The following is a 27,634-nucleotide window of genomic DNA, read 5'->3' on the forward strand; positions in this document are numbered from 1 at the left end:
AGCATTTCAGCTGTGATCTAGCAAGTGGCTATCTCACAGTGCAGCAGCGATATTTCTATTTTTAGCTTGCTAGCTTAATTGGAGCTAGTGCTGGTTTGTCTTCTTGAGCTGGAAATTACACCTCCGGCTTGTAGACATACCCTTTGAGTCAGAGAATTTAAGGTCAGAAGGGTCCACCAGATCATCTAGTCTGACTGGCACGTCACAGGCCACTAAACTTCGCCCAGTTGCCCCTGCAACAAGCCCATTAACCTGGATTAGACTAAAGTGTTACAGCCCTCAGGAGACCAAACTATTGTGTGCCACATTCGGATAATAGGTGGGACCAAGCTGCACCAATGCACAAGGCCCCTGCAATGGCAGGGAATTGATTTGGTGTGTGCATTTGGTTAAATTCAGTGTTTATCTCCCCACTGCTCATTACTTACAGGTCTATTTGATTTATTCCCCCCTTCTGACCAACGCTGCAATAACATTTTGGGCGGACAGTCTTTAGAATGGAGCCATGGACCTGTGTTCAAGCCAACAGCAGCCGTCAGTCGTCTAACCAATACATTCTCTCTTGCCAACAGTATTTAAGGAACTTCATCAATGGAGGTCCTCCTGGTTACGCTCCCTATTGTGAAGAGAGATTGAGGAGGACATTTGCAAATGGGACTAGGACACAGCCGCCCAGCTGGTTAGAATTACAGGTCTGAATCCCCTAGAGCAAATAGAGTGTGTCAAAAAGGTTTTATTGAAATGTTGTTGAAAGTGACTTTTGACTGAACAGAAATTTGCTTTAGAAAATGTCCATTTCTGTCTGAATTTTTCAGATTTTTGTCGGAAAATTTTCTTCTGTCCGTGACGACTGAAAATGGGAATGAACAATATTTTCAGTTTTTAGTTGTCGTAAACCAAAAAGTTTGGTTTTCAGGTTTTCATTTCTTTCAGCCAAAACCTGACAAATTCAGTGGAAGTGTTTTTCTTTGAAGTGTTTTGTGGGGAAAGAAACAAAGTTTCTTTCCAGCTCTAATAGTGAATGCTGTTCCATTTAGAGGTATAAACATTTTCTCACAGTCCCTTAATAGGATGTTGTCTCTCTTATTCTGAGGATTAGCAGTTCAGAAGCAGAAACTATGTCTTCCTTGTGGAGAACAATGATTATGACTGACTTGCATTATCGTCAATCCACTTGTTACTGTTCCTCTTGTCTGCACTCTTCTCCATCTTCTTGTATTTTGAAGGTGGTACAGAACTGCGTTCCACGTAGTTTGAGGCAGTGGGTATTATCCAAGTCTCTACACAGATTTAAAGGTTACACATGCTTCCAGGATTCAATCCACTGTCCACTGAAGAGAATCAAAAATTACCATTGACAATTAACTGTATTAATTAAAAAATTTGGGAGTTGCAGCTGCTCCCCATTACTCAAGTTGTGACTCTACATTATGCTGTGGAGAAGTATATTGCAGCCATATTACAAATGTAGCCATAAGTACTAGAGCAAAGGATCCAGAAAAGGCACTGTGACTGTTGAGAGATAACTTGTAAATGGGCAAATAAATCAAGCTTGTATGCCTTTAAAAAGTTTGACTCTAATCTCCTAGGCGACCAAGTCCAAGAAACCTATCATGCTGCCTGTTACGTTTATGGATGGGACAACGAAGACGCTGCTAACTGACTCTGCAACGACCGCTAAAGAGCTCTGTAATTCCTTAGCTGACAAGATCAGCCTGAAGGACCGATTTGGGTTTTCGCTTTACATCGCACTGTTTGACAAGGTACGTGCTGGCCTAGATGCCTCAGAGAAGGAGAAGGTGGCTCTTTTCTGATATAGAAAATATGTATCTTCAGGGTGGCATTTCTGTCATGTGATGAGAGTGGGGAACTGAGCACTAAGTCATTGTGTCAGTAATGAACTTTTGGAGGCTACCGGTAGATATGACTCCCTAAGAATAAAGGTCAGAGTCAATGAGAAGGCAAAATAGCCTGAGAGTAAAATTTCATCCAGTCAGCCAGTAGCTACAGCCTGCCTGTGTAACTCCATCTACTCCTAATAAACTGTCATGGCCCTGTACCAGATATGGACTGGCTACAGAGCTTGCTTCTGAGCAAGATACACACCAGATGTGTTCATCATTAATGCACTGCCAGGTAGCTTAAATAAGGTATTTTTACACGCACCGCCACCTAGTGGTTGAACCATACAATACAGTTTAGCATTCCATTACATAAACCTTGAAGTCTGGACAGAGCTGTGTCGTCCTTGGAAATCCTCTGGTCTGTTTCGAAAGCCTATGGCAGGTGCGTGTACCCATGTAATGTCTGGAGAGAGACATTGCACTCAGTCTGGCTTTCAATCAAATGTTCCGAGCACAGGCATGGAACCTGCACAATCAATAATAGCATCATACACGCAAACCATGGGCTAGATTGGGCCTTTCAGACACAGGTCCGGTGGGCAGCACAGTGCGAGCTGGCTAGCCTTAGAGAGCTCCCGGAAGCATTGTGCTCAGGGAGACAGAATCAGTCCCACAGTTCCTGGATAGCAGAAGGTCTGTGGCATCCCATAGGAGAGTGCAGCATGTTCTCCACTCCATGGCTGCCCATCTCTGCTGGCTGGTAGAGAGGGGACTGGGTTTTGCACACACCCCTCCTTGTCCCTTTAGGAGAAGCTGGTGCTATTGTGGGCTTTCACTCTGAGGAGTTCTTGCAGTTGTGATTGGCCCCTGCACAGGGGCATGGTAGGAGGGTGATGGGGGCATCCTTTTGCTCTGTGTTTGTACAGCACCTATCACAGTGGGGGCCTGACCCATGACTAGGGCTCTTAGGTGCTATGGTTATACAAATAATACATAATAATAAAGGCTCCTTGCTCCCCTTGTGGAGTATAATCTCGTCCTACTAAATCACGATGGGTCTCTCCTTTCACACGGAGTGTGGCAACTGCTGCTAAAAATATGGTGACCCAGCATGTACCTTCCCTGTCGCCCTCCTGCCCTGGCCAGGTCTCATCCTTGGGGAGCGGCAACGACCACGTGATGGATGCTGTGTCTCAGTGTGAACAGTATGCCAAAGAGCAGGGAGCCCAGGAGCGCAACGCGCCATGGCGACTCTTCTTCAGGAAGGAGATCTTCACCCCTTGGCACAATCCAAGTGAAGACAACGTGGCAACCAACCTCATTTACCAGCAGATAGTCCGGGGGGTGAAGTTTGGGGAGTACCGATGTGACAAGGTGAGTCCTCAACAATGGCAGACCTTGGCCCCCTGGCTTGGGAAATTGGGCACGTGAATATTCTGTTCTCATTTAGGTAGGTAGGATCCAGAATCCTTAAAATGAATGCTGTTCTTGCTGTCTGTCTCTCTACTAATAAGGGACCCAACACCATGAACTTCCTACATTAAGAGCCAAATTTCTCCCCTGGAGAAACTCACAGACAACTCTCACCGAAGTCAAAGGAGCCAACTTACAAACAGCGAAAATCAATGGGAGGTGCCCCTGAGTATCTGAAATCGGTGGGAGCTGCACATAAGCATCCCAAGGCAAAGTCTGGCCCCTTGGCTTCAGTGACTAGTGATTCTGACTACCTCAGTGTTTGGGTTCCCAACCTGAGAGACCTTAAAGAGGACTGATTTTTAGAGAGCCAGATGCTCAGCACTTCTGAAAATCAAGCCCCTTCAAAGTATGTCTAATTAAGCACCCCAAAATTGTGGAACCCAAAAGTACTTGTTACTTTGAAAATGTAGGCCCTAATCTTCAAACGGAGTAGGGACCTAAATACCACTGAGAATCTGGGAAGGATCTGGGACTGGGTGTTTTGTCCTCCTTGTTTTTAAAGTATCCATGGACTTCATCCAACATATCTATCTTCTGTTCTGTCTGCTTCTAACCCTTCTTCTCCTGAGCTCCACATGAGATTTCTACTGTGTGTCTATAAAGTGCCCAATCACCATAATATCTAGATTACCTTCTTGTATCTCTGCCTCATTGACTCGCCATCTCAAATCTTATCTGTAGTCCTATCCTTTGTCCTTTGCCTATATCTCTCACTCCCAGTCTCCACTTCTGTAGCTATATCATGTCTCTATAAAATACTTTGGGATATAGTTGATATGAAAGACATAGTACAAAATAAAGGTGTATTGCATTCAGGTATCTGTTCTTCAGCAATTTGCCTGATTTATGAAGAGAGAGGTGGATTTGCTCCGTAAGTGCAAGAGATGTGCTGAGGCGCAATTGATTTATACTCACTAAGCCTTGTCTACACTAATAGAATTACCAGTTGCTGACTACAGGTATCAGAAAAGGGTGTCATTGAACCAGTGCTGAACAGGATTGAACTGCAAGTGTAGACAAGGACAGAGTTGTTCACGGTGCTCAAACCTGCTCAGGTTTTAACCAGAGTTCCTGGCGCTTTGCTGAACTCAGTTTGCTCTCAGCTAGACTTGTGCCGATCCAATGTTCAGTATTGGTTCGGTTGTAAACCTTGCTGACACCAGTTGCCAGCAACTGGTCGCTTTGCCAGCTTAGACATGGCTCTGGAGCAAACATGGCCATAGCATCCAATGAGATGTTATCTGCATTCAGGTGACACCTCTGGTGTGAGAGGTAATTTCGTGCATCTCAGTGCTCAACAATGGATGCTGAACCTGCTTAATCAAAAAGAGATGATGCCATCAGTTGAACTAAAGTACTAGAGCCTTTGGTAAGCAACATTCAGAGAGGAATTTTCTCTACTCTTCTGTTATCCATTGATCTGCAGTTCATGTAACAGTTGCAGTGATCACTGCTAAGCACATGAGACCCAGTCTTTCTCCCACTTGAATGCAGGTGGGATCCATAGAAAGGGGAGGTAGTTAAGGAAGTATTTGTGTGATGTTTTATTCATTGAGGAGTTAGTCACTTAGGGCACATCTTCACTGGCTCTCCCAGCACTCCAAAAAACCCCCACCTTTTTTCACCCCCGAGCGAGAAAGTTGCAGCGCTGTAAAGTGCGAGTGTTTAGAGCCTGGTCTAAAGCCCAGTGAAATCCCTTTGAAATTCAGTCAGTCTGTGTCAGCAAAGGGTTAATTGAGCTCCAGGAGAAGGGAGGTTAAAGTGACTCCCTCCTTGCGGTTTCTTTCCTTGTTGGTTCCTACAGGAAGAAGACTTGGCAGAACTGGCTTCCCAGCAGTACTACGTAGACTATGGGGCGGCGATGGTGCTGGAGCGACTCCTGAACTTAATCCCCTCCTACATCCCTGACAGAGAGATCACTGCTTCGAAAACCGTGGAAAAATGGGCTCAGCTCATTATAGCTGCACATAAAAAGGTAGATGTTGGCCAGAGGGTGAGCTCCAGCAAGGCTCTGTGCATGTTAAACAGCTAGCAAGTTTGGCTGCATCAGCCTATGGGGGTTCAGTCTCAGCCCCATCTGAGGCTGAGACAGAAATGGATTTTTCCCCCAGGGATCAATTTAGAGCCAGGGGCAAAAACCAGAGTGTGTAGCCATTCTTGATGCCAGTTGGGTCACAAATGAAGGAGAGAGACACTTCAGTGGTTAGGTTTTGCACTGGGTTTTGAAGCAGGAACTGAATGGCAGGAAGATATCACAGAGGGCCTTATTTTTAAGGCTAAGACTGTATCACTGGGGATTTCCACTTAAATCATGGGATTCTTATATGGTGGTGTTACGGCTGTGCCTAGAGGCACCGGTCAGGATAGAGGTCCCAATGTTCAGGGCACTGTACAAACACACTGGCCACCTTAATACCCAGTGACGTTCTGAATGGAGCCTGGTCCAAGGGTGAGGAGATAGCTCAGTGGTTTGAGCATTGGCCTGCTAAGCCCAGGGTTGTGAGTTCAATCCTTGAGGGGGCCATTTAGGGATCTGGGGCTAAAATTAGGGATTGGTCCTGCTTTGAGCAGGGGGTTGGACTAGATGACCTCCTGAGGTCCCTTCCAACCCTGATATTCTATGATTCTATGAAGTCCTACACAGCCTGGCTAGGTGTTTCCTCAGAGGTCCATTCCTGATGGATTTCTAGCTTTGGAGGAGGGCAGGGCAGAGCAGAGACTCCATTCATGACAACAGGTTTTGAGATAAAACACTATGGGCCTGATTCTCCTCTCACTTCTTACACCAGTGTGAGACTTGTGAAACTTCCTGGACTTCAGTAGAACTGCTCCTGATTTATACTCCTGGAGAATCAGGCACCAGGACTCCCATGGCTTTGTCTCCACCACTGGGTATTGTTCATCTAAGTACAAGGGCTGAAAGGTCCTATTGGATCATCTAGACCTTCCCCTGTCCCTTCCAGTGCAGGACCATTCCCTACAGTGTATTCTCCATACCTTTGTCCTGTCCAGTCCTTTAATAACTCAAGTACTGGGGCTTCCACTACTTTCCCTGTGAGTTTTTTAAGCCGTTGGTCTCATCCTGATACTGTCGGAGGTCTCGTGACTTCAAGATCTTCAGCTGGTGTAAACTGATGTAGCCCCATTGATTTGTTTTTAATTAGACCTCTTCCTGGCTTTTACCTGGGTATTGTTGATTTGTTTTTTCATGCTGGTTTTGGTTTGGTTTGCCTGTAGGGAATTTATACCCAGAAGAGAGCAGACCCCAAAAAAGTCAAGGAAGAAGTGGTGGATTTTGCACGTTTCAAGTGGCCTTTGCTGTTTTCTAGATTTTATGAAGCCTTCAAATTCTCAGGTAACCCAGCAGAGAATGTGTTGCCATAGGATGAGCATCCATGAAATAAAAGAGAATTATATATGCTAGAGATGAACAAGACCTACTGGGTGATCTGGTCCATCCTCCTGAAGGCACAGGATTGCCTTGTATAGCACTTAGTGCAACCTGGCTATAAATGTCTCAAGCTATGATGCTTTTACCACATTCCCCTAATGAGCAAGGCGGGGACTTTCTGGCCTTTACAACTTGATTTGAGAGCTAAAAGTCTGTCCAATTTGTAAACCATTTTTAACCAGCGTTTTATCATTTACAGTCAGATAGTTGCCTGCACATTTATCTATTGTGCATATTGTCTTCAACCCAGGGCCCAGCCTGCCTAAGAACGATGTGATTGTAGCTGTGAATTGGACCGGAGTGTACTTTGTGGATGAACAAGAACAAGTCCTCTTAGAACTCTCCTTCCCAGAGATCACAGCTGTCTCAAGCAGTAGGTAAGGAAGAACAGAATGAGTCAGTTCATCCTTGTGTTGAGGTAACGATGTGTTAAAACAGTTGTTAAAAATGGTGTGTTGAATTCCTTGGCTTTAAAGGACTTAGGCTATGGCTACACTACAGAACTGATAGAGGCTCTAAGCTGATGGGAAAGAGCTCTCCCATTGACTTAATTCCTCCGGCCCCTGCACGCAGCGATGGCTAGGTCAGCAGGAGAGCTTCTCCCACTGACCGCACCATCCACACTGCTGCTGAGGTCGGTGTAACTTACGTCACTCGGGGGGTGGCTTATTCACACCCCTGAGTGACATCACTTATACGGATGTAAGGTGTAGTGTGTGCATAGCTTTAGCACGGAGCTGCACTGTAGGAAGCTTAGGCCAGGTCAGGGTGCAGGGAGACATCAAAGCAGCATCTGGTGACTTAGCTACTGTCTCCTCTGCTGAAACAGGGTGCTATTTGGCGGATTCTGCCACACTTGCCCTTTTGGCCGAGTGTTCAGGAACATTCATTCCAGTTGGAGTTCTGCAGCTACATCTCTCACATCCCATGCACTCTGCCAAAACTGACCTGTGTGGCTTAAAGTTAGATGTCTAAATCCATATTTAGGCATATTTTGACTCAGGGGGAGTTACAAATGCCCAGCACATTTGGCTCTTAAGCCTCCTTTATTTAGATGTCTGACATAGGCAACCCTAGTTTGACAGTATTGGTCTCAATCTTTATTAACCAGCATGGTGGTTTCCCTATTAGCAGTTAAAAGAAAGGACACTAAAAGCATGTGATGTTTTCCACAAGGCAATACTTGGAAGCATCTTCTTGCAATTAATCAAGCAGGAGCAGCTTCCTCTTGTCCAAGGGTAGAATTTGCTGTGTTGTGTTAAGGGGCTTATGGGCTTGTCTGAGGCTTTTCCTGAGCACTGTATACATGTGAAATATTCAACACAGAGTCAGAACAGACTGCAGACATAAAGCATGTCTTGGAAGCACATGAAGAGAACTACATTCCTGCTGAACCTAAATTGAACCTCAAGGCCATTTCTGAAATGAAGCAGAGACCAGGGTACTTTGGCAGTTCTTTAGATCTATTCTCCTCTGCACCTTGCTCTGTACGTTACAGAAAACTTCTATGATATTCTTGCTAGACTGATTTCTAGTAGGCACAGGCATGTTCTGATTTCTATTATAGGGAGGAGTCAAGGATAAATTTGTCTTATTTACAAACCGAATTAATTCCGCCACACAGTGGTACCTCCCCATAACTTTGAATTTATTATTATTTGTATGGGCCGAGGACCCTTAGTCCTGAAACAGGACCCCATTGTGCTAGGCGCTGTACAGAGACAAAAAAAGACAGACCCTGCTCCAAAGAGCTTAACTGTCAGATTAGAGCTCCTGCTATAGATTTGCTCTGCTCTTTCCCCCATTCCCAATCAGCATTCTTCTTCACCACACAACACAAAAGTGACCAGGCACCAAACCCAGAAAATGAAAATGACCTCTGGTGTTTGTTATGCAGGAGGTCCGGCTAAATGACTGTAATGCTCCCTTGTGGCCTGGGAATCTGTGAGCCAATTTCGCCTTCACGCTAGGACCAAATTTTAAAAACTCTCCACCTGAGTTGTGCCAGCAAAATGGGTGTGCGTGTACCTGTGTGTGTGCCTGGATCCCAGATGTGCACTTGCCCAGCAGTGTTTATATATAGAGGGAAGCCCATTTTGACAGTGCTCCATGCATGTTTGTCCTCACGGGTGGCAGTGCGTGTTTACAACAGGCGCACGTGCACATTTTGCAGGAACGATGGAGGTGGCCAGTCATGAACCTTTTCCCCCAGATCTTGGGGTGACACTGGCTTAATGAATGTGTTTCCTATGATCCCTGTTCTAGAGGGGGAAAGCTCCAAGGACAGAGTTTCACCTTGGCCACCATTAAAGGGGACGAATACACCTTCACCTCCAACAATGCAGAGGACATCCGGGACCTTGTTGTCACCTTCCTAGAAGGACTAAGGAAAAGATCAAAGTATGTTGTCACTCTCCAAGACAACCCAAACCCTGGTGAGTAAACTGACCAACCCCAAGGCAAAGAAATTCTCTGGCTTTAGAGCAGTCAATCGTTCGTATGTCGCTCTGGGAAGGCTGCCTGCTTCTCCTGCAAGAGGAGCACTCATGTATAAAAGGTTTTGTTTAATCACGATTGGATGTCTCTTTCAAAAATATATCCTCTATCTCAACCAGAAGATATGGGCTTGCTGCAGGGATTACTGGGTGAAATTCTCTGGTCTGTGTTCTGCAGGGGGTGAGATTAGATGACCACAGTGGTCTCTTCTGACCTTGAAATCAGTGTGTAAGACCTTTGGTTAGAGTGGGATTTTCAAAAGTGCCTGAGGGAGTTGAGCATCCAATTTCTATTGAAAGCCAATGGGATTTGGAAGCCTAACTCTCCTCGTTCCCTTTGAAAATGCCAGCCCAAGCACTTCTGTAAGTGGTATTTGTTCACTATACACATTTAGCAATCACCTGTTTTATAGGATCTGATTTCCCAGGGTTAGGTGTGTTAGGCAGGCATGTAGACAAGCTAATTACTCCAAAGGATGTTTGGAAATAACAGCAGCCACTTCTGCTGCAGTGGGAGAAGAATCTGGATTCCTCAGCTTCCTTAAAGGAGACCTGATTGTTATGGACCAGGACACTGGAGAGCATGTCATGAACTCAGGCTGGGCCAATGGGGTCAATGAAAGGACCAAACAGAGAGGAGATTTCCCAACGGACTGTGTTTACGTCTTGCCGACTGTCACCATGCCACCTCTGGAGATTGTGGTAAGATACCCTAAGGGTTGGTGCATCTTGGCAGGTCCCTGATATAAAAGCCATTGAAGTCAAAGGGAGTTGTTCCATTGTCTTCAAAGATTAGATCAGGCCCATAATCTCCCTGATGATGATGTGGTGGAAGCAAGAAATGACTAAGAGGGTAAACAAGTCATCGGGTCAGAGGGGATCCAGATTTCATCTGCCTGGACAACCTATTAGCCTTTCCACTGGGCTTGCTAGTTTGAAAACCACCCACTTTGGACCTAGAATATGGCTGAATCTTCTTAGATGTCACTGCGGCTTGAATTTGAAGATGATATTTGGGCAGGGGAGATGTGTCTATGCAGCTATGAATGAGAGGGGAAGTGGGTCCATAAGATACTTTCTGTCTTAGGATGTGATCCACACTGTAGAAACTTTTGAGATCCCCTGTGTTAATTACTAAGAAATGCACGAGACTGCATAGTTCCACTAAGATTGAGCGTTGTTGCTGTTTATTAGTTTGAAGTTAAGAGTTTGGTGTTTTTTCATTCATTCATTTCTTTCATTCATTCATTTCTTTCATCTTCAGTCTTTTCATTTTTCATCTGCTTTCCCTCTCTGGACACACAAAGATTCTTTCATCTAAAATACATTGACTAACCATGACTCCTGTATTCTCTAGGCGTTAGTCACGATGACCCCTGACCAGAGGCAAGATGTTATCAGAATGTCCCAGCTGGCGATTTCGGACAGTGAAGAAAGAGTGAAGCCGTACACCTTGGAAGAGTTCTCCTATGATTATTTTAGGTGAAGCTTTAAAAAAAAAAAACCTTTTCAGCCTACATAAGGGACTTGAGTTCATTCCTAAGGCAGAGCCGAATCAATGGCTGCATTTCAGGATTATTGGAAGAAATCTTTAGATTTCAGCTTGTCTGGCCCATTATGACTACAGCTGTGATTTAGGATGTTGTGTTTTGCATATAAGCTGGCAGAACATCGGAAGTCTGATCATTACATGAAATTTTATGGCCAGTGTTATTCAGGAGGTCCGACTAACTTATGGTCCCCTCTGGCCTTGCAGCCTCTGAATCATATGTAGAACATTACACAGGATCATGGAAATGTAGGGCTGGAAAGGACCTCAAGAAGTCATCAGGTCCAGTCCCCTGCACTGAGGCAGGACCAACTAAACCTTAAACTATCCCTGACAGGTGTTTGTCCAACCTGTTCTTTAAAAAACGTAAGTCTCTTCTGGTATGGCAAATCCTGTGTGTTAACTCCAGATAAACTAGAGCCTGGCACCTGTTCTAGGCAACTAGAGGGCTTGCCCAGTGATCACTGAAGGCAACAGAGAGACTCCTATTGACCTCAATGGGAGTTGAATTGGACCCTATAAGAGCGCCCTAATGCAGAACTGGGGGCCTTACATTTGGCCCCCAAATTCAGAAGCTGGGCTCCATAGAACCATCTCATCCCTCGTAATCTCTCCACGATTCCTCATTGCTTTGTTTTTGCTGCTAGGCCGCCTCCGAAGCACACTCTGAGCCGGGTCATGATCACCAAAAATCGAGGAAAAGACAAACTGTGGTGCTACACCCGAGAGCCCATCAAGCAGCCCTTGCTGAAGAAGATCCTGGGCAGTGAGGAGCTGTCCCAGGAAGCCTGCATGGCGTTCATTGATATCCTTCCAGTGCTGTGGAAAGGTTGCCCACAATAGATCAAACCGACATAGGGGCACGGCCCAAGGAGTCACATTATGGGGTGATCCAAAGCCCACTGAAGTCAGTGGAAAGACTAACATTGACTTCAGTGGGCTTTGGGTCAGGCACCATGAGTAAGGCTATGATTATGTCATGGAGGTCAGGAAATCCGTGACTTCCAGAGACCTCCGTGACATTTTCTGTCCTGGGGCTGGAGCTGTCAGCAGGCAGCCCACAACTCAGAGTCACTGCTACCATCAGGCCACACAGCAACTCCTAGCCTCCAGGCAACTGGGGTCCCCCAGAGCTCCCATCCCCTGTTGGTGGTGGCGGTCCCCTGGAGCTCTCAGCTGCCGAGGGCGGCAGGGGGACCCCGGAGCTCCCACTTGCTGCCGGTGACAGGGCTCCCCGCAGCTGCCCACCCACAGTGGATGCAGCGGGTGGCAAGGGGACCCCAGAGCTCCCAGCTGCTGTGGTGGGGCGGAGCAAGGGGACCCCAGAGCCCCAGCAGCAGTGGGTGCTGAACCCTCCTCCCTTCCCATTTGGTCAGGGATATTTTTAGTAAAAATCACAGACAGATCACGGGCAATAAACTAAAATTCACGGACACTCGTGCCCTGTCTGTGATTTTTACTAAAAATATTCCTGATGAAATCTGAGCCTTAACCATGGGACTCCATACAAATGCTAATGATGAGAGATGGGTCTGAACCAAACTCCTGGACCCAAACAGCCCTGACCTCTGAGGGCCGGTCAAAATGCATACACAGACCCAGATGCAGATTATGCAGATGACCTGCATCTTTATAAGCTGGATGCACCAAACTTGGATTCAAGCATTATGGGGTAGTTAAAGCTCATATCCTAAAATTGCAGTGTGAGCCATTCCTTAATAATAATAAGCGGAAAATTTGGTCCAAAATGGGAGGGAATTTTTCGATGAAGTTTTCATAATTTTTTTTCCTGTTTTTTTCCCCCAACCAAAATTAAATTCAGAAAATTCATTTCAAACACACTGTACTAAACAATAATAGTTACAATTGAACTAACAGGATGGGCCAGACCCCTTAACTGGTGTAAATGTGTGTAGCTCCATTGACTTCAACAGAGCTATGCCAGCATACACCATCTGAAGATCTGGCCATTAATAATAATAATTCCATGGCACTTACATGGTCAGAAGAAAGGGTCGCACTCATTCTGGGCCTATGTGTCCCCCCCAGCCAAGACTCTCCACCCTAAGAAAGCAAGATGACACATAAGGGTCTATGATTATGGGTGCCATCCAGAAGGATCCCAAAGCACATTTGAAGATTAACTATATACCTACCACCAAAATGCAGCCACCTCTGGAGTGATGCATAGCAACTCTTTAATTGGGTCGTTATCAGAAGCAATTCCCTAAGCCTCCTTGTTGCTGTATCCTTGACTGCAGCCGTGTACCTGTGCTGAAGTATATGGGTGACTATCCATCCAAAAGAACCCGCTCAGTCAATGAGCTAACAGACCAAATATTTGAAGGTGCCTTGAAAGCTGAACCATTGAAAGATGAAATCTATTGTCAGATCCTCAAGCAGCTCACTGACAACCACATCAAGTAAGAGTCATTCTTCCCCATGTACCCCGCTCTAACTATCTGTGTCGGGTAATGCAGGACTGACGGGGGGGTTCTGCAGAATGGGTAGGCCCAGAAGTCTTCCGTTCTCTCTGTCGTCTTTAAAGACTTTTATCATCACTTTGTCTACCATCTCTGTGCTGATGACTCCAATCTGTCTGTCTGCTCTGGACTTGTTTCTGTTCCTCTGCTTCTGCATTTCTCTCTGGTTCTATGACATCTCCTCCAGGGCAGACGTCTTGCCATAAATTTAAGTTTAACAGGATCTACATTTCCACCTATTCTCCGTTGCTTCTGACCCTACACCATCCTCCCAGTCACTCAGGCCTATACTCTGGTGTGATCTTTGACTCCTCCCTCTTCCTCTCCCCAGACATCCAGCCCAGGTGCTTATGTGGCAGCTTCTTCCTCCACAGCAGTTCCATGGTCCATTCTCTACAGTTGTCTGGTGCTGGTGAATCTTCTCTCTACAATATCTGCCCTCTGATGTATATGTAACCCCATTACTAACATTAGTGTCAGTGCGATAAGGCTTGAGATAAGCAGCTTTCAGACCCGAATTCCCGTCTGTGCTCAAGTTCCTTACCCAACTCTGACAGTGTTGAATGGGATGAAAGTGGGGTAAATGCCACTGATGGCCACTTTCATGCCCCTCTACACTGCCAGAGCAGTGTCAAGGGGGGCCTTAGTGTAACGGAGGCTCAGACCTTTCCGGTAGATAGTGTTCCTTTGGGGAGTTTGATTTTCCTGTTGTGTGTCTGTCTCTTTAAGGTACAGCGAAGAGAAGGGTTGGGAGCTGCTTTGGTTGTGCATAGGCCTTTTCCCTCCCAGCAATGTTCTCCTGCCACATGTCCAGAGGTTTCTCCAGTCCCGGAAGCATCACCCCCTAGCCACAGACTGCATTCAAAGACTGCAGAAAGCACTGAGGTATGGTACCACATTCTGCTAGATGTGATGAGCACACCTGGTAGATGTGATGGGTGTGTGTGTGTGTGCGTGCTATTTGTCAGCATTTGCTGGCTGAGGAAGTGGGGAAGGGTTAGAACAAAGCGTTAAGCATCTCTCTGTCTGTCTACTCCAGTGGACAGGGCTCTGAGCTGGAAGTTGGGTGCTGTGGGTTCTGTTCCTGTCTCCGCCGTGAATGGCTGTCGGACCTTGGGCAAATGCCTTTGTGGGAGACGCTCAAAGGTGCCTAACCCATCGCCTTTCTCTGCGAGTTGAAAATTTCCCCATGCATCTTTCTGCCCCTCTGTTTTCCAGCTGTGAAATGGGAATAACTCTATTTACCTTCCTTTAATAAAGCGCTATGAATAAAAAGCCAAGTAGTATTAGTCTGGCTATCCACGCATTCCTAATATATCCATCGCTGTGATATCCAGGAGCCAAATAAACACATTCTCCCCCTTCAGAGCTCTGCTTAACCCTTGCATCTAGTAAGAGGCCCATAAAATCCTCCATGGCTAGGCTGCTCTGGTGCTATGACAGCTACTTACTATAATAACCACACCTCACTGGCTGTGACCTTGAGCTCCCTCTCGCTGGTCATTGTAGCCACCTCTTGTCTCTCTTCAGACACTTAGACTATCAGCTCTTTGAGACAGGAACCATTCTTTTGTTATATATTTGTACAGCACCTAGCACAATTCAGCCCTGATCCTGCTTATGGCCTCTAGGTGCTACCACAATACAAATAATAAAATAAAGCAGGGCAGAAGAATCCTTGCCGTGACTGCTTTGTCTGCTCATATTTCCATGGGCCGTTCTGGGGGAAGGTAGATTGGATGTGAAAACTACAAGATGTATTCATTCCTGTACCTAACCAGAGCAGCACCCCTAATAAATCATAGATCTTTCAGCCCCTTCTCTGTTGTGTCCTCCTTTTGGCTGCTGGGTAGCCACGCGGGTGAGCCCTTTCCCAGCTCCTATCCTAAAACCATTTTCTATGTAAGAACTCTTTCCATTTTGTGTTGCTCAAGGGGTTTCATTAGTTATGGATGATACTATTCTGTTTTTGTCAGGTATAAAAGTATATCAGCAGCGAGTTCTCCAGTGCCATATTCACGGTAAACCTCCTGTCTTATAGGAACGGCTCCAGGAAGTATCCTCCCCATCTGGTCGAAGTGGAGGCAATTCAACACAAAACCACCCAAATTTTCCACAAAGTTTACTTTCCCGATGACACTGATGAGGTAAAAGGGAGGAAAAAAAATCTGAATTCCTGCAGGACAGACTTACGTTTTCTCTAATTAATGCCCAACCTAGGCTAACATCAGTTCTGGCTCGGGCTAGGCTTGCGTAAGACCATGGAGTGCAATAGCGAGTCATAGATGTGGACGCTTAGCTACACGGATCAAAATCAACATGAGTTTGATTCATTGCCATTTCAATTCAGGTTTTCGAAACATAGACCTGTTTCTCTTGTCTCTTCTGCTGGCGAAGTTAATAGAGGGACACCAGTGTCAATCTCGGAGACGGGAAGCGGGACCAAAGCCACCTCTAATTATAAAAGGAACAAACCTGATGTGTGAATGTGAAAACATGTACCCTTTCCTCATATAGGTAGGGGGTCTCCCAAATTTGCATCCGTGAAAATCGTGTCACAGACCATGAAGTTTGTTCTCCCCCATGACATCTGGTCTCCGGCAGATCTGAAGGCAGAGGGGAGAGCGGCAGCTGCTGGCCAGGCACCCAGCTCTGAAGGCAGTGCGGCTGCCAACAGCATCGGGGAAGTAAGGGTGGCATGGTATGGTATTGCCACCCTTACTTCTGTGCTGCTGCTGGCCTTCAGTGACACTGACTTCAGAACTGCTGCTCTCCCGCCGCCCAGCTTCAGGCAGCACCGCCGCCAGCAGCAGTGCAGAAGTAAAGGTGGCAATACCGGGACCCCCCCACCCCACAATAGGCTTGTGAGCCCCTTTTGTGTCGGGGGCCCCCAGTTTGAGACATGCTGTGGAGAAATCGCACATTTTTCGTGGATTGGTCACAGCATAAATAGCAAATTTTGTGGATGTGCAACACATCTGCAAAATCTGTTATTTATGCCGTGACCAACCTGTGAAAAATGTGTTTGATTTCTCTGCAATTTAAGTAGACCCCCTACATATAAGTGTCCATCCCATTCCTTCATGGTCTTATCTCAACTAGACTGTCAGCTCTTTGTAGCCAGCAGCATGTCTTTTATTGCCTGCTAAGCATTCTGCATGCTTATGGAGACGAATAGGAATATTTATGCATGAGCAGCTTTGTGTGTGCAGTTCCTGGCATGTGCCATTCTTACACACTAGCACTTAGTACTGCAGGAATGCACGCACAATCTTGTTGTGTGGATTTGCACATCTAAACACTGTTGCTGGCAGGTACAAGACACAGAAGGTGACGAATGCCCAGACAAGTGAGTGCTTGTACAAAGCTGGGCATGCACAAGGGGAGATCAGGGAGTGTCCCCCTCTGACAGGGTGGCCCCATCTGTCGTAGTCTGTCATGGAGATCTTCGCAGCCACACTGAGATGTTATGTCTTTAGAATTCTTTCCATGGGCAGGTCTTCACTACAGCTCTGAGATCAATCCACCGGCGGTCGATTTAGCAGGTCTAGTGAGGACCCGCCAAATCGACAGCAGATCACTCTCCAGTCGACCCCGGTACTCTACCTCCAATGAGATGAGTAAAGTAAGTCGACAGGAGAGTTTCTCCCGTCGACCCCCCCCCACAGTGTAGACCCCGCCGTAACTCGACCTAAGACACGTCGACTCCAGTTACGTTACTCATGTAGCTGGAGTTGTGTAGCGTAGGTCGACTTACCGCAGTCGTGTAGACATAGCCTAAATGTGACAAGAGACAAGCCAGACAATGGTTTACAGACACATCTTGGGCAGCCCGAAGGCAGACACAGTGGGGACTTGAATGTTAGATGGGTTAGCCACCGATGCACCCATGGTGATCTGCACTCTAAAGGCTGCACAATCAGCTGGGTTATGGGCACAGCAATGGTGTGACACTCTGAATATCATCAGGTCCTGTGCTATTCAAAAGGATAGCCAGGAGCATGGAGTCGTACTACCCCCAGACAGCAAGAGGCATGTGTGCCCTTCCTGGGTAGAATGATGTCTGTAGGCCTGGGGCATCTCGAGCCTATGCATAGGCCCAGTGTAGTGTCTCTCCCTTCCTCTCATTGCACAATGAAACTGCATTTCCTCCCGCCCTGAGAACCAACGGCAGCTGAAAAAAAAACCCCAAAGCCCTGTCCTGTACAGATTTGGGCCCCCTTTCACTGATTTGGGGGAGAGAGGGGTCTCAGTTGTAGGGTGCCCGCATTGGACTTGATTCACAGAGCTGCAGAGCACCCACAACTCCAGCTGAAGTTATTGGGAGCTGGAAGTTGCTTGGCACCTCTGAAGGTCAGGAGCCAAAGTAGCTCAAGGGAGGCCCACAAATCACTGATCACTGGTCAAAAGTGAGCCCCGGGAATGAGCGGAAAGGTAGGAACGCCCTGAGTCTCTGAGGCCGCAGAAGCAAAAGCTGAGCACTGACAGCTGCTCAGAATAAGGAGAAGAACTGGAACCTGCTGATGAAGTAGGGAGATCTTAGGCATCGCCTTTCTCCCCTTGAACAATGGCAGTGATACGTTAGCACAGAGGTGCGCAAACTAGACCAACCTGCCTGGCCCCTGAGCTCCCGGCTGGGGACGCTAGCCCCCAACCCCTCCCCTGCTGTTCCCCTCCCCTGCAGCCACGCCGCCGCACCCCCAGCGCTCTGGCCCACCGCTCCTGCCGGGCAGCTCGGTGGCGTGGCTGGCTCCGGCATGGTAAGGAGGCAGGGAACAGGGGGTTGGATAAGGGGCAGGAGGTGCTGGGGGGCAGTCAGGGGACGGGGAACGGGGGGGTTGGATGGGTGGGGGGCACTGAGGTGGGCAGTCAGGGGGCGGGAAGTGGGAGGGGTCGGATAGGGGGCGGGGGCCAGGCTGTTTGGGGAGGCACAGCCTTCCCTACCCGGCCCTCCATAAATTTTCACAACCCCGATGTGGCTCTTGGGCCAAAACGTTTGCCCACCCCTGTGTTAGCATCTAGGGGGGACCAGGAAGAATGCACAGAGAAGCAATGGTGTAACTCAGCAGGACAGCTCTGCCTCTGTGCAAAGAGCACCTCTAAGATCCCCGCGAGAGAGGGTAACCCAAGAATGAACAGCGAGGTGGCTGAGGTGTGGGTTCCACCTCTCTTTGCAGGCATTTGAAGTGGAGTCCAGCACTAAAGCCAAGGATTTCTGCCAGAACATCTCCAGCAGACTGCTGCTGAAGTCATCGGAGGGCTTCAGCCTCTTTGTCAAAATCTCTGACAAGGTGAGCGGCGCACAAAGCGATCGGCCACGGATTGAGCAGCTCTGCGTTGCAGAGCCTTTGTTGTGCCATGTCCCACTGGTGTAAATCATCGGCGCTCTGCTGAAGCCGGTGGAGCTATGCCACTTTACACCGCCTAAGGGCCTGGTCCATTGCTCCTGAGCGCCTCCCTGCATCTGACCCCTGGAGATTTCTAGTTAAAGGGCCAGGCAGTCCTGCAGCCCCTACTCACAAGCCTCATCCCACTGAAGTCAAAGGGGTTACTAATGGCTGTGTGTACAGCTGATGGGAGGGCTGCAAAACTGGGTTCTGCTGGAGCTGGCTACATGATACTGTCAGGATGGGGTTTTCCAAAGCACCCAGCGATGGCCTAAGTCTGCTCCAGTTCACATCAATCCCATCCCCAGTCAGTGACTTCAATCCAGGCTGAGCACTTTGGAAGATCCCACTCTACAGCTTCAAGGCCTGATCCCGCCCCCCTTCCTGACTCCCGTGGCAGGGCTGGTGTGCATAAGGATCGCAGGACAGTGCCCTTAAATTCTGTAACGTCTTGCATGCCAGTTGCATCTCAGACTGCTGTAGAACATAAGAACAGCCATACTGGGTCAGACCAATAGGCCATCTAACTCAGTATTCTGTCTTCCAACAGTGGCCAATGCCAGGTGCTTCAGAGGGAATGAACAGAGCAGTGCAATCATCAAGTGGTCAGTCCTCTGTCATCCACTCCCAGCTTCTGGCAGTCAAAGGCTTGGGACACCCAGAACATGGGGTTGCATCCCTATCTTGGCTAGTAGCCATTGATGGATCTATTCTCTAAGAACTTATTTAATTCTTTTTTGAGCTCCATTATAGTTTTCGCCTTCACAACATCCCCTGGCAATGAGTTCACAGGTTGACTGTGCGTTATGTGAAGAAATCCTTCCTTTTGTTTGTTTTAAACCTGCTGCCTGTTAATTTCATTGGGTGACCCCTGGTTCTTGTGTTATGAGAAGGCTTAAATAACACTTCCTCATTCACTTTCTCCGCACCAGTCATCATTTTATGCCCTCTAGCATATCCCCCCTTTTAGTCGTCTCTTTTCCAAGCTGAAAAGTCCCAGTCTTTTTTAATGTCTCCTCAGATGGAAGCTGTTCCATACCCCTAATGATTTTTGTTGCTCTTCTCTCTACCTTTTCCAATTCCAAACTATCTTTTTTGAGATGGGGCGACCAGAACTGCACACAGTATTCAAAGTGTGAGCCTACCATGGATTTATAGAGTGGCATTATAATATTTACTTATTATATGTCCCTTTCCTAATGGTTCCTAACATTTTGTTAGCTTTTTTTTACTCCTTTTTACTTTTTTTTTACTCCTTGTGGGGTTAAATCATCCAAAAGGCAGATAGTCTGCTACAAATGACCAAGGAGAGAAGTATATAAATGCTTTGTGGGTTGAACAAATTGAAGCAATTATTTACAGGATCAACAACAAAGAACAGTGGTATTGTCAGCTGCATAACCAAAGGCATCACAGAGCCAGGAGCTGATAGCCCCTCCCTATGTGGCTCTGGTCCAGCCGGACCTGGAATATTGGACCAGACAGATAGTGACCTATTAGAGGGGAGCAAGAGGACGATCACGCTGCTGAATAGACTGATTTACAAGGAAGGATTAAATGTGGTACACAAGAACTGTCCAGAAGCAATGGAAAGATGAAGGGAGATGAATTGATTAGGGTCGAACAAGAGAAGATAACTAGGAATAACTGGATGAAATTAGGTGAAGGACAGCGTAGAAACAGCTAGGTCAGCAATAGCTTTCTGATGGTGAGATCTGTGGAAGCCTCACCATCTGAGATATTTAAAACCAGCATGGGCAAGGCACTGCAAGACATACTGGAAGAAATTATCCCCCAGTGGCAGGGGGATGGGCTAGGCTAGCTCACATAATAGGCTTTTCTCCCCTATAATTCTCTGATTAGCTATTGTTTGGTTGGTTTTATTAACAGTGGAATGTGTTTCCACAGGTTATCAGCGTCCCAGAAGGAGATTTCTTCTTTGACTTTGTCAGACATCTTACGGACTGGATAAAGAAAGCAAGACCTGCAAAAGATGGTAATAATGTCACTCTTCTGTTTTGCTGCCATTTCCTCTCCCAAGTAGAATGCTGGCCAGGGAGGTCTCATAGAACCCATTGAAATAATTTTTAAAAGGCTCCTCTTGCCCACCATAACATGATGAAAACTACATCTGTAATATGTTTGGCACCGTATAATGTTTGGGTCTTGGATATTCATGTAAATCATGTCAGCAGCAACTCTGCACCTAAGCAATGATCCATTCTTGGGCAGAGAACAAACTTTTACTCTTGCTATCCATAACTTCTAAAAAGAACTGCACAACAGCTAACACCCAGCAATTCTCCAAGCTCTGACTACTTATACGTTCAGTTAGAGGGCACTTAGTGTCTTTACATTACTTAAGACTTTATATTGCCACCTGACAACTCCCAATAATTTCACAGTATCCACTTTAATCCTGTTCCCATTTCTATTAAGGGAATCAAGAATCTTCTGTGGTCAGACAGGTCACAGGTGCCGAGGGCTGGCAAGGCAGAGATCAACTAGACCATGCCTCTAAATAAGTGACTTCCCCTGAAGGTTGAAGTTTTGTGGTTGCTGTCCGGACTTTGGCAGATGCAGAAACTTTCTGTGCTTTTAGCATTGCTTTGCTAGCTGAAATGCAGCTCCATTAACTGGCCCCAAGTAATTTTCCAGAAACTGCCGCAATACATTGTAATGCTGTTGCTATGAAATTAAATCCATCCTCCTTTCATTCAAGATTTGCAAGTGAATCCAGTGCTTATTTAAGTGAAAGCCTGAAGACCACTAACTTAAGAGGTCAAAGAGCAATTTAGGCAGCCACTCTGTAGCCAATGCACTTCAGTCATGGGCTTTAACACTCTTGCTATTTCATTCCTGAACCTCCTGCATCAGGGGCTGTGAATTGCTCCAAGGAGCGAGTGTCTCTTTTATACAGGTTTCCATCTAGTGGCTGAAGCGTTTGTTACAAGCCTAGTCAATGTTGAACGGATTCCTTTTTGCAGGTATAGTGCCTTCTCTCACATACCAAGTGTTCTTCATGAAAAAACTGTGGACAAACACCATACCTGGGAAGGATTCAATGGCAGACTCCATCTTCCACTATTATCAGGTACTCCATGAGTTTACAATACTGCGGGAGGTCTGGATGACTTGGGGAACTAGTAAGGGGATAAAAAGGCTTCCTCCTTCTACATCAATAGCTCAAATCCAACTCACACTAGTAGTGACAAATAGAGGTTTCCATGTGCTGGCTGGACTGGAGGTCTTAGTCCAGCTCCTCTTGAATAGGTGTCGCCATCAATGTTCCCTCTAATTTTTGACAGGCCGTGTGCGCAAAAAATGTCTTCTGTGCAAATTGTTGTGCTTCTGTGCAAATTTTTATGTGCACGGTGTTTCGCCATATGCACAGGGTTTAGGATCTGTGTGCACATGCACACAGCTTAGAGGGAACAGTGGTCGCCATCATAAAACCGTGGGTCAGAGGCACTAATTCGCCCTCTTCTTGGCAGTCTCAGCAGAGAAGCCGCACTCTGGATAGCCTGAGATTTTTCATCTCTTTCATGTCAAGGTGATCTGCTCAGGTCAGATTCGAGTGGCAGAGACAGGGCAGAATGCCGCACCACTGCTGCACTTGTTCTGCAGCTAAAGAGAGGTCTCTGTTCCTCTGGACAATCTGGCCAGCTACTTTCAAGTGTGAAATTCATACGCACACACCATTGATTACAGTCATTCTTGATAAAATGGTTGTTCAAACACGAACGTGCCTCCTGCTGATTATGTCATACAAGATCTTGTTGACAGATGAGGGGTACTTTTTAAATCATTTTCGAGGTTATATAACATAGGGGGGAACTGGAAAGCTTGATTTGAATAAAAGAAAAAGCCATTAGATTCCAAATGATCCCCCTCAACAGCTGAGCTCCTCTGGGCCAACACAAGTTGCAAAGTGCGTTAGAGTATGAGCTAAAATGGCCTTGGCCAAAGCAGTCTGGCTGAGAGATGAGCATCTAGTGGTGGCCGAGGTAATCCAGAGCTGGTGCTTTAACAAAACATTTCCACCCGCCCCAGCACAATGATGATTTCAGAAAAATATTGCAGTTCCCAGGCAATTCCTCCATAACTAGAGAGGGGTCAACAGCAGCAAATGCCATGAACTCCCCTGGGGAATTCCCCATATAGATTGAATTTACCTGGGAAGCACTTAGTTATCGCTGTGATGGCAGCCATTGAAGAGATCTTTAAGATTGTAAGAGGTAAATGGTGCTGTCAGTTACACCTCAAGGAACTGGCTGTAACTTGCATGGTGAGAGGGCAGAAGGGGGGTGATCAAAGGAAGAAACAAACAGGTGTAAAATAAAGCAGGGAGAGGCCTCAGCTGCATTGCATCTGCCACCAGCAGTGCAGAGGGGAAGACTCATTGGGGATGAGCCTGCCTGCCTGGTGCCTGAGAGCCAGGCTCAGAACCAGAGTCCAGCCAATCCACAGGTCTCACGGGGTTGCAGTTCAGGAGCAGGTTTTGGTTCCCCTCATTTTGGGCCAGTCATGATGTCGCGCTTTAGGTTTAGATCTGGCTTCACCGAGGCTCAGGCTCTGCAGATCCAGTGTTTTACCCGGGACCCATCGCTAAGATTCAGGTTTTTCATTCAAATCCCCAAAGCTGTTAGACTTGGGTTCATTTCAAACGCGGGGCAAAGATCAGGTGAGACCCTGTTTTATTGAGCCCAGATTCCTGGCCGCCAGTAGTGCAAAGGGTCTCGGTCTGGACTTCATGAAACCCCCCTTCCCCCCAGGGCCACCAACCATTGTGCCTTTCCAGTGCTTCTGAAGGGGAAGGGGTTCCCAGCTAAGTGGGGGTTCCAGGGGTGGGTTGGGTTGTGGGATGGAAAAGGCTGAAGATCACTGCACTAACACAGCCAGCTTTCAAGCAGCTTCCTTCTATAGCTGCCGACCTGCTAGATTTCCCTTAGCCAGCGTCTACGTGGCATTTGTCTTGGGATGGTTGGGTGCTGCCATTCAAGCAGCCTCTGTCTCTCGGGACAAAAGGACGTCTTTGAGAACCTGGATGTTTGTGACCGCCCCCGTTACCTTGTGAAACGCTTTCATGTGCAGGAATTACCAAAGTACCTGCGTGGCTACCACAAGTGTACCCGGGAAGAGGTCTTACAGCTGGCAGCTCTGATCTACAGGGTGAAGTTTGAGGATGACAAGTCCTACTTCCCCAGTATCCCCAAGCTCCTGAAGGAGCTGGTGCCTCAGGAGCTTCTCCGGCAGCTCTCTCCGGACGACTGGAAAAGGGTAAGGAATGGCCTGGATAACACCGAGCCAAGCTCAGAGAGCGGTGCTGCGGGTATAGCATCTCGACAAGCTTGTGTGACAGCTGCCATCCTGTCCAGCACAGCAGGGACTGAACTGGGGACCTCCAGAGCTAAAAGCATGAGTGCAACAGCTTGAGCTAAACCTCCTTAGGTGGGGCCGTAACAGAATCGATGCTCTGCCAACCATGCCCAGAGTGGGACTGGTAACTCACTCACACTAGTAGGTTACACTTACACCATGGGGAAGCAGCGCTCAGGGCCCAGCAAAGATCAGAGCCCCATTTTGTGAGGCACTGTAGAAGCACATGGTAAGAGACAGTCCCTGTCCTACAGAGCTTACATTCAAGACAGACAAAGGAAGCGAAGATTGATTATCCCTGTTTTATGTGTGGAGAACCAAGGCACAGAGAGATTAAGTGACTTGTTCCAGATGAGACCGGGAGTCAGAATCAAAGCTGGGAATTGAATCCAGATCTTCCATGCGCTAGCCCAGTACATTAACCACAAGACTCTCCTTCCTCACTCTGGAGAAAGCACTTGTGGATAGTCAAACCTGTACTGGCTGGAAGATGGAAAAATAAAGTATAAGGTCTTTTCAGGCTCCTGCGTCTGCACGGGCATAATAGCGAATGGGCAGGTGAGGGCACGGTGGATTTCTGTTAAAACAGGCCGGCAAAGTCTGATGTTTTGTGGCAGGAATAACATGATATCTGTGTGTCATGATGCTCTTTGTATTCAAATGTCCTAGTTCCCAGGTGGTCTGGCAAACCCTTCAGTAATGTCATGTTGTCCTTTGCAGTCCATTGTGGCGTATTTCAATAAGCATGCAGGCAAAACAAGAGAAGAAGCCAAGCTTGCCTTCCTAAAGATTGTCTTCAAGTGGCCTACATTTGGATCAGCCTTCTTTGAAGTGAAGGTACAGATTTCATTGCGTGTGTCACCTGGCAGGAGCAGGAACCCCGGGAAATGGCTGGTTCTCGCCGCTCCTCCCCCTGACAGATTATAAGGATTTCTAAAGGGAAGAACTGCTGGCTGTTCGGTGGCCACTGCCTGGGCCATGTAGGCTCGTTTGCCAGCCTGCTCCCTCTAATTAGGTACTTCCGTGGTACTCATCATTGTCAGAGGACCTCCCACTCATGAGTGGATCTGTCCTCTGTGTGGGAGGGCAGTGCTACTATTTGCCATTTTACAGATGGGGAACCGAGGCACGGGGTAGAGTGAGACTTTCAATGGGACTTGTGCTCCTAAGCCACTTAAGAGCTTTTGAAAGTTCTGTTTTAAGTGACTTAAGTGACAGCCAAGGAGTCGATGGATGAGCCAGGAATGGATCTCAGGTCTCCCGAGTCGCAGTTCATTGTCCTAGCCACAAGACCTTGCTTCCCACCCCTTGACATGATTCTTCCTGGATGAGCTGGAGGCAGAATGGCTGGGTGTGTGGGGAAGCCTGCGTTGTCACTGCCCTTATTGGTTCTGGGCTGCAGGACTGAGGCCTTTGGGAGTTAGGTGCCTCCATACCTTTGTGGATCTGGCCCTGAGTCTCCAGAACTGTCTGGCCAGTATCTCTGACCAGCACTAAGGAACCTAAAGCCAAACGTAGGCCGAGCAACGGGAAATGATGCAGTTGGCCCAGGATTCCTTCAGACCAGAGGTACTAAGGACAGGAGAGTCAGTGCATCAAGCAGAGGTGATCTGAGGAGGGAAGGGCCACCTGGGGCTTCCCACTGCATCCCAGCTCACCCAGTCCACAGGCAGGATGGCTCCCCTACCAGCTGCTTCCATTGGCAAACTGGGCGGGGAAAGAAATGGAAAAGAAGGAACTTTAAAGCCGCCAATCGCTTACTCCTTAAAGTCACCAGGTGTTTGAGGCGGGGGTGGGGAGTCTCGTCATTAGCTGGATGGCTGTTACCATAGCAGTGAAGAGGCCTTGATTTATTTTGAGCTTCCTTAAAAGGATAAACTAGAGCGCGCTCCATGGGCGAGCTAAAACGCAGCGGGATTCTTGCCATGAGGATGCTCCTTCCATTGCTCTGACAGAAGGGGCCCTCAGCCGCGAGTTGTCCACTCTTCTGGGCCTTTTCATGTGACTGCTTCTTCTCGTTTCTAACAGCAAACTACCGAGCCAAATTACCCAGAGATCCTTTTAATTGCCATCAACAAGCACGGAGTCAGCCTCATCGATCCCAAAACCAAGGTAAGCCAGACACCATCAGTTACTACCTGCGGAAAGCTCAGCCATGTGCAACGGGGCCGGGTGTGCCTCCCAGGGCTAACGTTAGCAACCTGTGTGTGTGTGGGGGGTAACGTTAAGCATCTAAATCAATGGCCTGATTCTTGAAGGTACTGAGTCTTCTCCGCTTCTTGTGAGGTCGCCAGGAGCTGTGGGCACTCAGCACCTTGAAAAGTCAGGCCACTTGGGTGGAAGTCTGAACACTTTGGCCGTGACTCTGGGGTTTCTGAAAGGGACACGCTGACACAAGGTGGGGCTCACCGCTCCTGCCATTGTTTGCACTGCAAGTGCCATGGGCCAGGTTTGCACACATGAGTCCATTGTGAGGGTGCAGATGCCCTCTGCCCCAGCCACGATCCTGCCTGGACCTCCCTGATGTGCAGTATCCCTTTGGGTGCTGCAGCATGATACCCCGTGTGCTCAGCTGCCTAGTGTGACAGAGGGCAGAGCTATTGCTCCCCCTCTCTCACCTCTTTCCCTGCTCCCCTTGGGATTGTTTGCTCTCCTGAGTGCAAAGATTGCAGCGATTGGATGTGCAAACCCTCTCCTGGTGCAGAGGCAGTTCCCTTTATGTTGTGCTTTTGTGCCTCCCAACAGCTGCACATGGCCCAGCCCCAGCTAGCCCTGTGTGCAAAATGTAGGGTGACCATACGTCCCATTTTGGCCGGGACAGTCCCCTTTTTAAGCTCTGTGCTGGTCATTCCGACTTTTTTGACAAAAACTGGCCTTTGTCCTGTTTGCTCTTCCTAACTGATCAGTTGGGAAGAGCAAACGAACAAATGCCAAATTTACCAAAAAAGCTGGGTCCGCTGCCCCCCTTAGGGGGGCGCGGAGGAACGTTGTAGGGGCAGTGACGCGAGGGGCCAGGAAGAGGGGCTCGGGGGCTCAGCCCCAGCTGCGGGAGGTACAGAGCTTGACGCGGGGGTCAACCCGAGCCATGGGTGGCGCAGAGCTCAGGGGGATTGTCCCTAGCCCCAGGCAGCAGTGAGGGGGCAGCTCTGGTGAGCCCTGCAGGCAGGGGGGGCAGCTCGGGCAAGCCCAAGGCCATTCCGTTTTTACTTTAGGAAATATGGTCACCCTAGCGAAATGGCTCTTATGTTTAATGGAAAGTGGTGTTAGGTACACACATCTCAGGAGTGTGTAGCCTGCCTAGCTAAATGATGAGGAAGGGAGACAAATGACGGCTGCCACATCAGGGTTGCAAAACTGTATGGAGGGCCAGGTAGGGAAGGCTGTGCCTCCCCAAACAGCCTGGCCCCCGCCCCCATCCGACCCCTCCCACTTCCTGCCCCCTGACTGCCCCCCTCAGAACTCCTGACCCATCCAACCCCCACTGCTCCTTGTCCTCTCCCGGGACCCTCCGCCCCTAACTGCTCCTCCCCCGGGATCCCACCCCCTGTCCAACCCCCCCTGCTCCTTGTG

At 47.9% G+C, this 27,634-nt stretch overlaps 1 protein-coding gene across 1 annotated transcript in view; it reads left to right on the top strand.

Annotated features, from left to right (window-relative positions):
* The window catches only part of MYO7A (myosin VIIA), a 189,692-nt gene that overhangs the window by 158,794 nt on the left and 3,264 nt on the right, over window positions 1–27,634 (top strand). The window contains exons 31-49 of the mRNA XM_084620894.1: window positions 573–692; window positions 1,590–1,763; window positions 2,991–3,218; window positions 5,125–5,295; window positions 6,558–6,675; window positions 7,022–7,148; window positions 9,037–9,206; window positions 9,778–9,968; window positions 10,624–10,748; window positions 11,463–11,631; window positions 13,096–13,238; window positions 14,028–14,183; window positions 15,340–15,445; window positions 18,476–18,589; window positions 20,594–20,681; window positions 21,673–21,779; window positions 23,780–23,965; window positions 24,785–24,901; window positions 26,093–26,176. Of these exons, the coding sequence (XP_084477020.1) occupies window positions 573–692; window positions 1,590–1,763; window positions 2,991–3,218; window positions 5,125–5,295; window positions 6,558–6,675; window positions 7,022–7,148; window positions 9,037–9,206; window positions 9,778–9,968; window positions 10,624–10,748; window positions 11,463–11,631; window positions 13,096–13,238; window positions 14,028–14,183; window positions 15,340–15,445; window positions 18,476–18,589; window positions 20,594–20,681; window positions 21,673–21,779; window positions 23,780–23,965; window positions 24,785–24,901; window positions 26,093–26,176 (2,694 nt within the window). The remainder of the gene's footprint in view (window positions 1–572; window positions 693–1,589; window positions 1,764–2,990; window positions 3,219–5,124; window positions 5,296–6,557; window positions 6,676–7,021; window positions 7,149–9,036; window positions 9,207–9,777; window positions 9,969–10,623; window positions 10,749–11,462; window positions 11,632–13,095; window positions 13,239–14,027; window positions 14,184–15,339; window positions 15,446–18,475; window positions 18,590–20,593; window positions 20,682–21,672; window positions 21,780–23,779; window positions 23,966–24,784; window positions 24,902–26,092; window positions 26,177–27,634) is intronic.

Source organism: Lepidochelys olivacea (genome assembly GCF_965140295.1).
Source record: "Lepidochelys olivacea isolate rLepOli2 genome assembly, chromosome: 1".
Lineage (NCBI taxonomy): Eukaryota > Metazoa > Chordata > Testudines > Cheloniidae > Lepidochelys > Lepidochelys olivacea.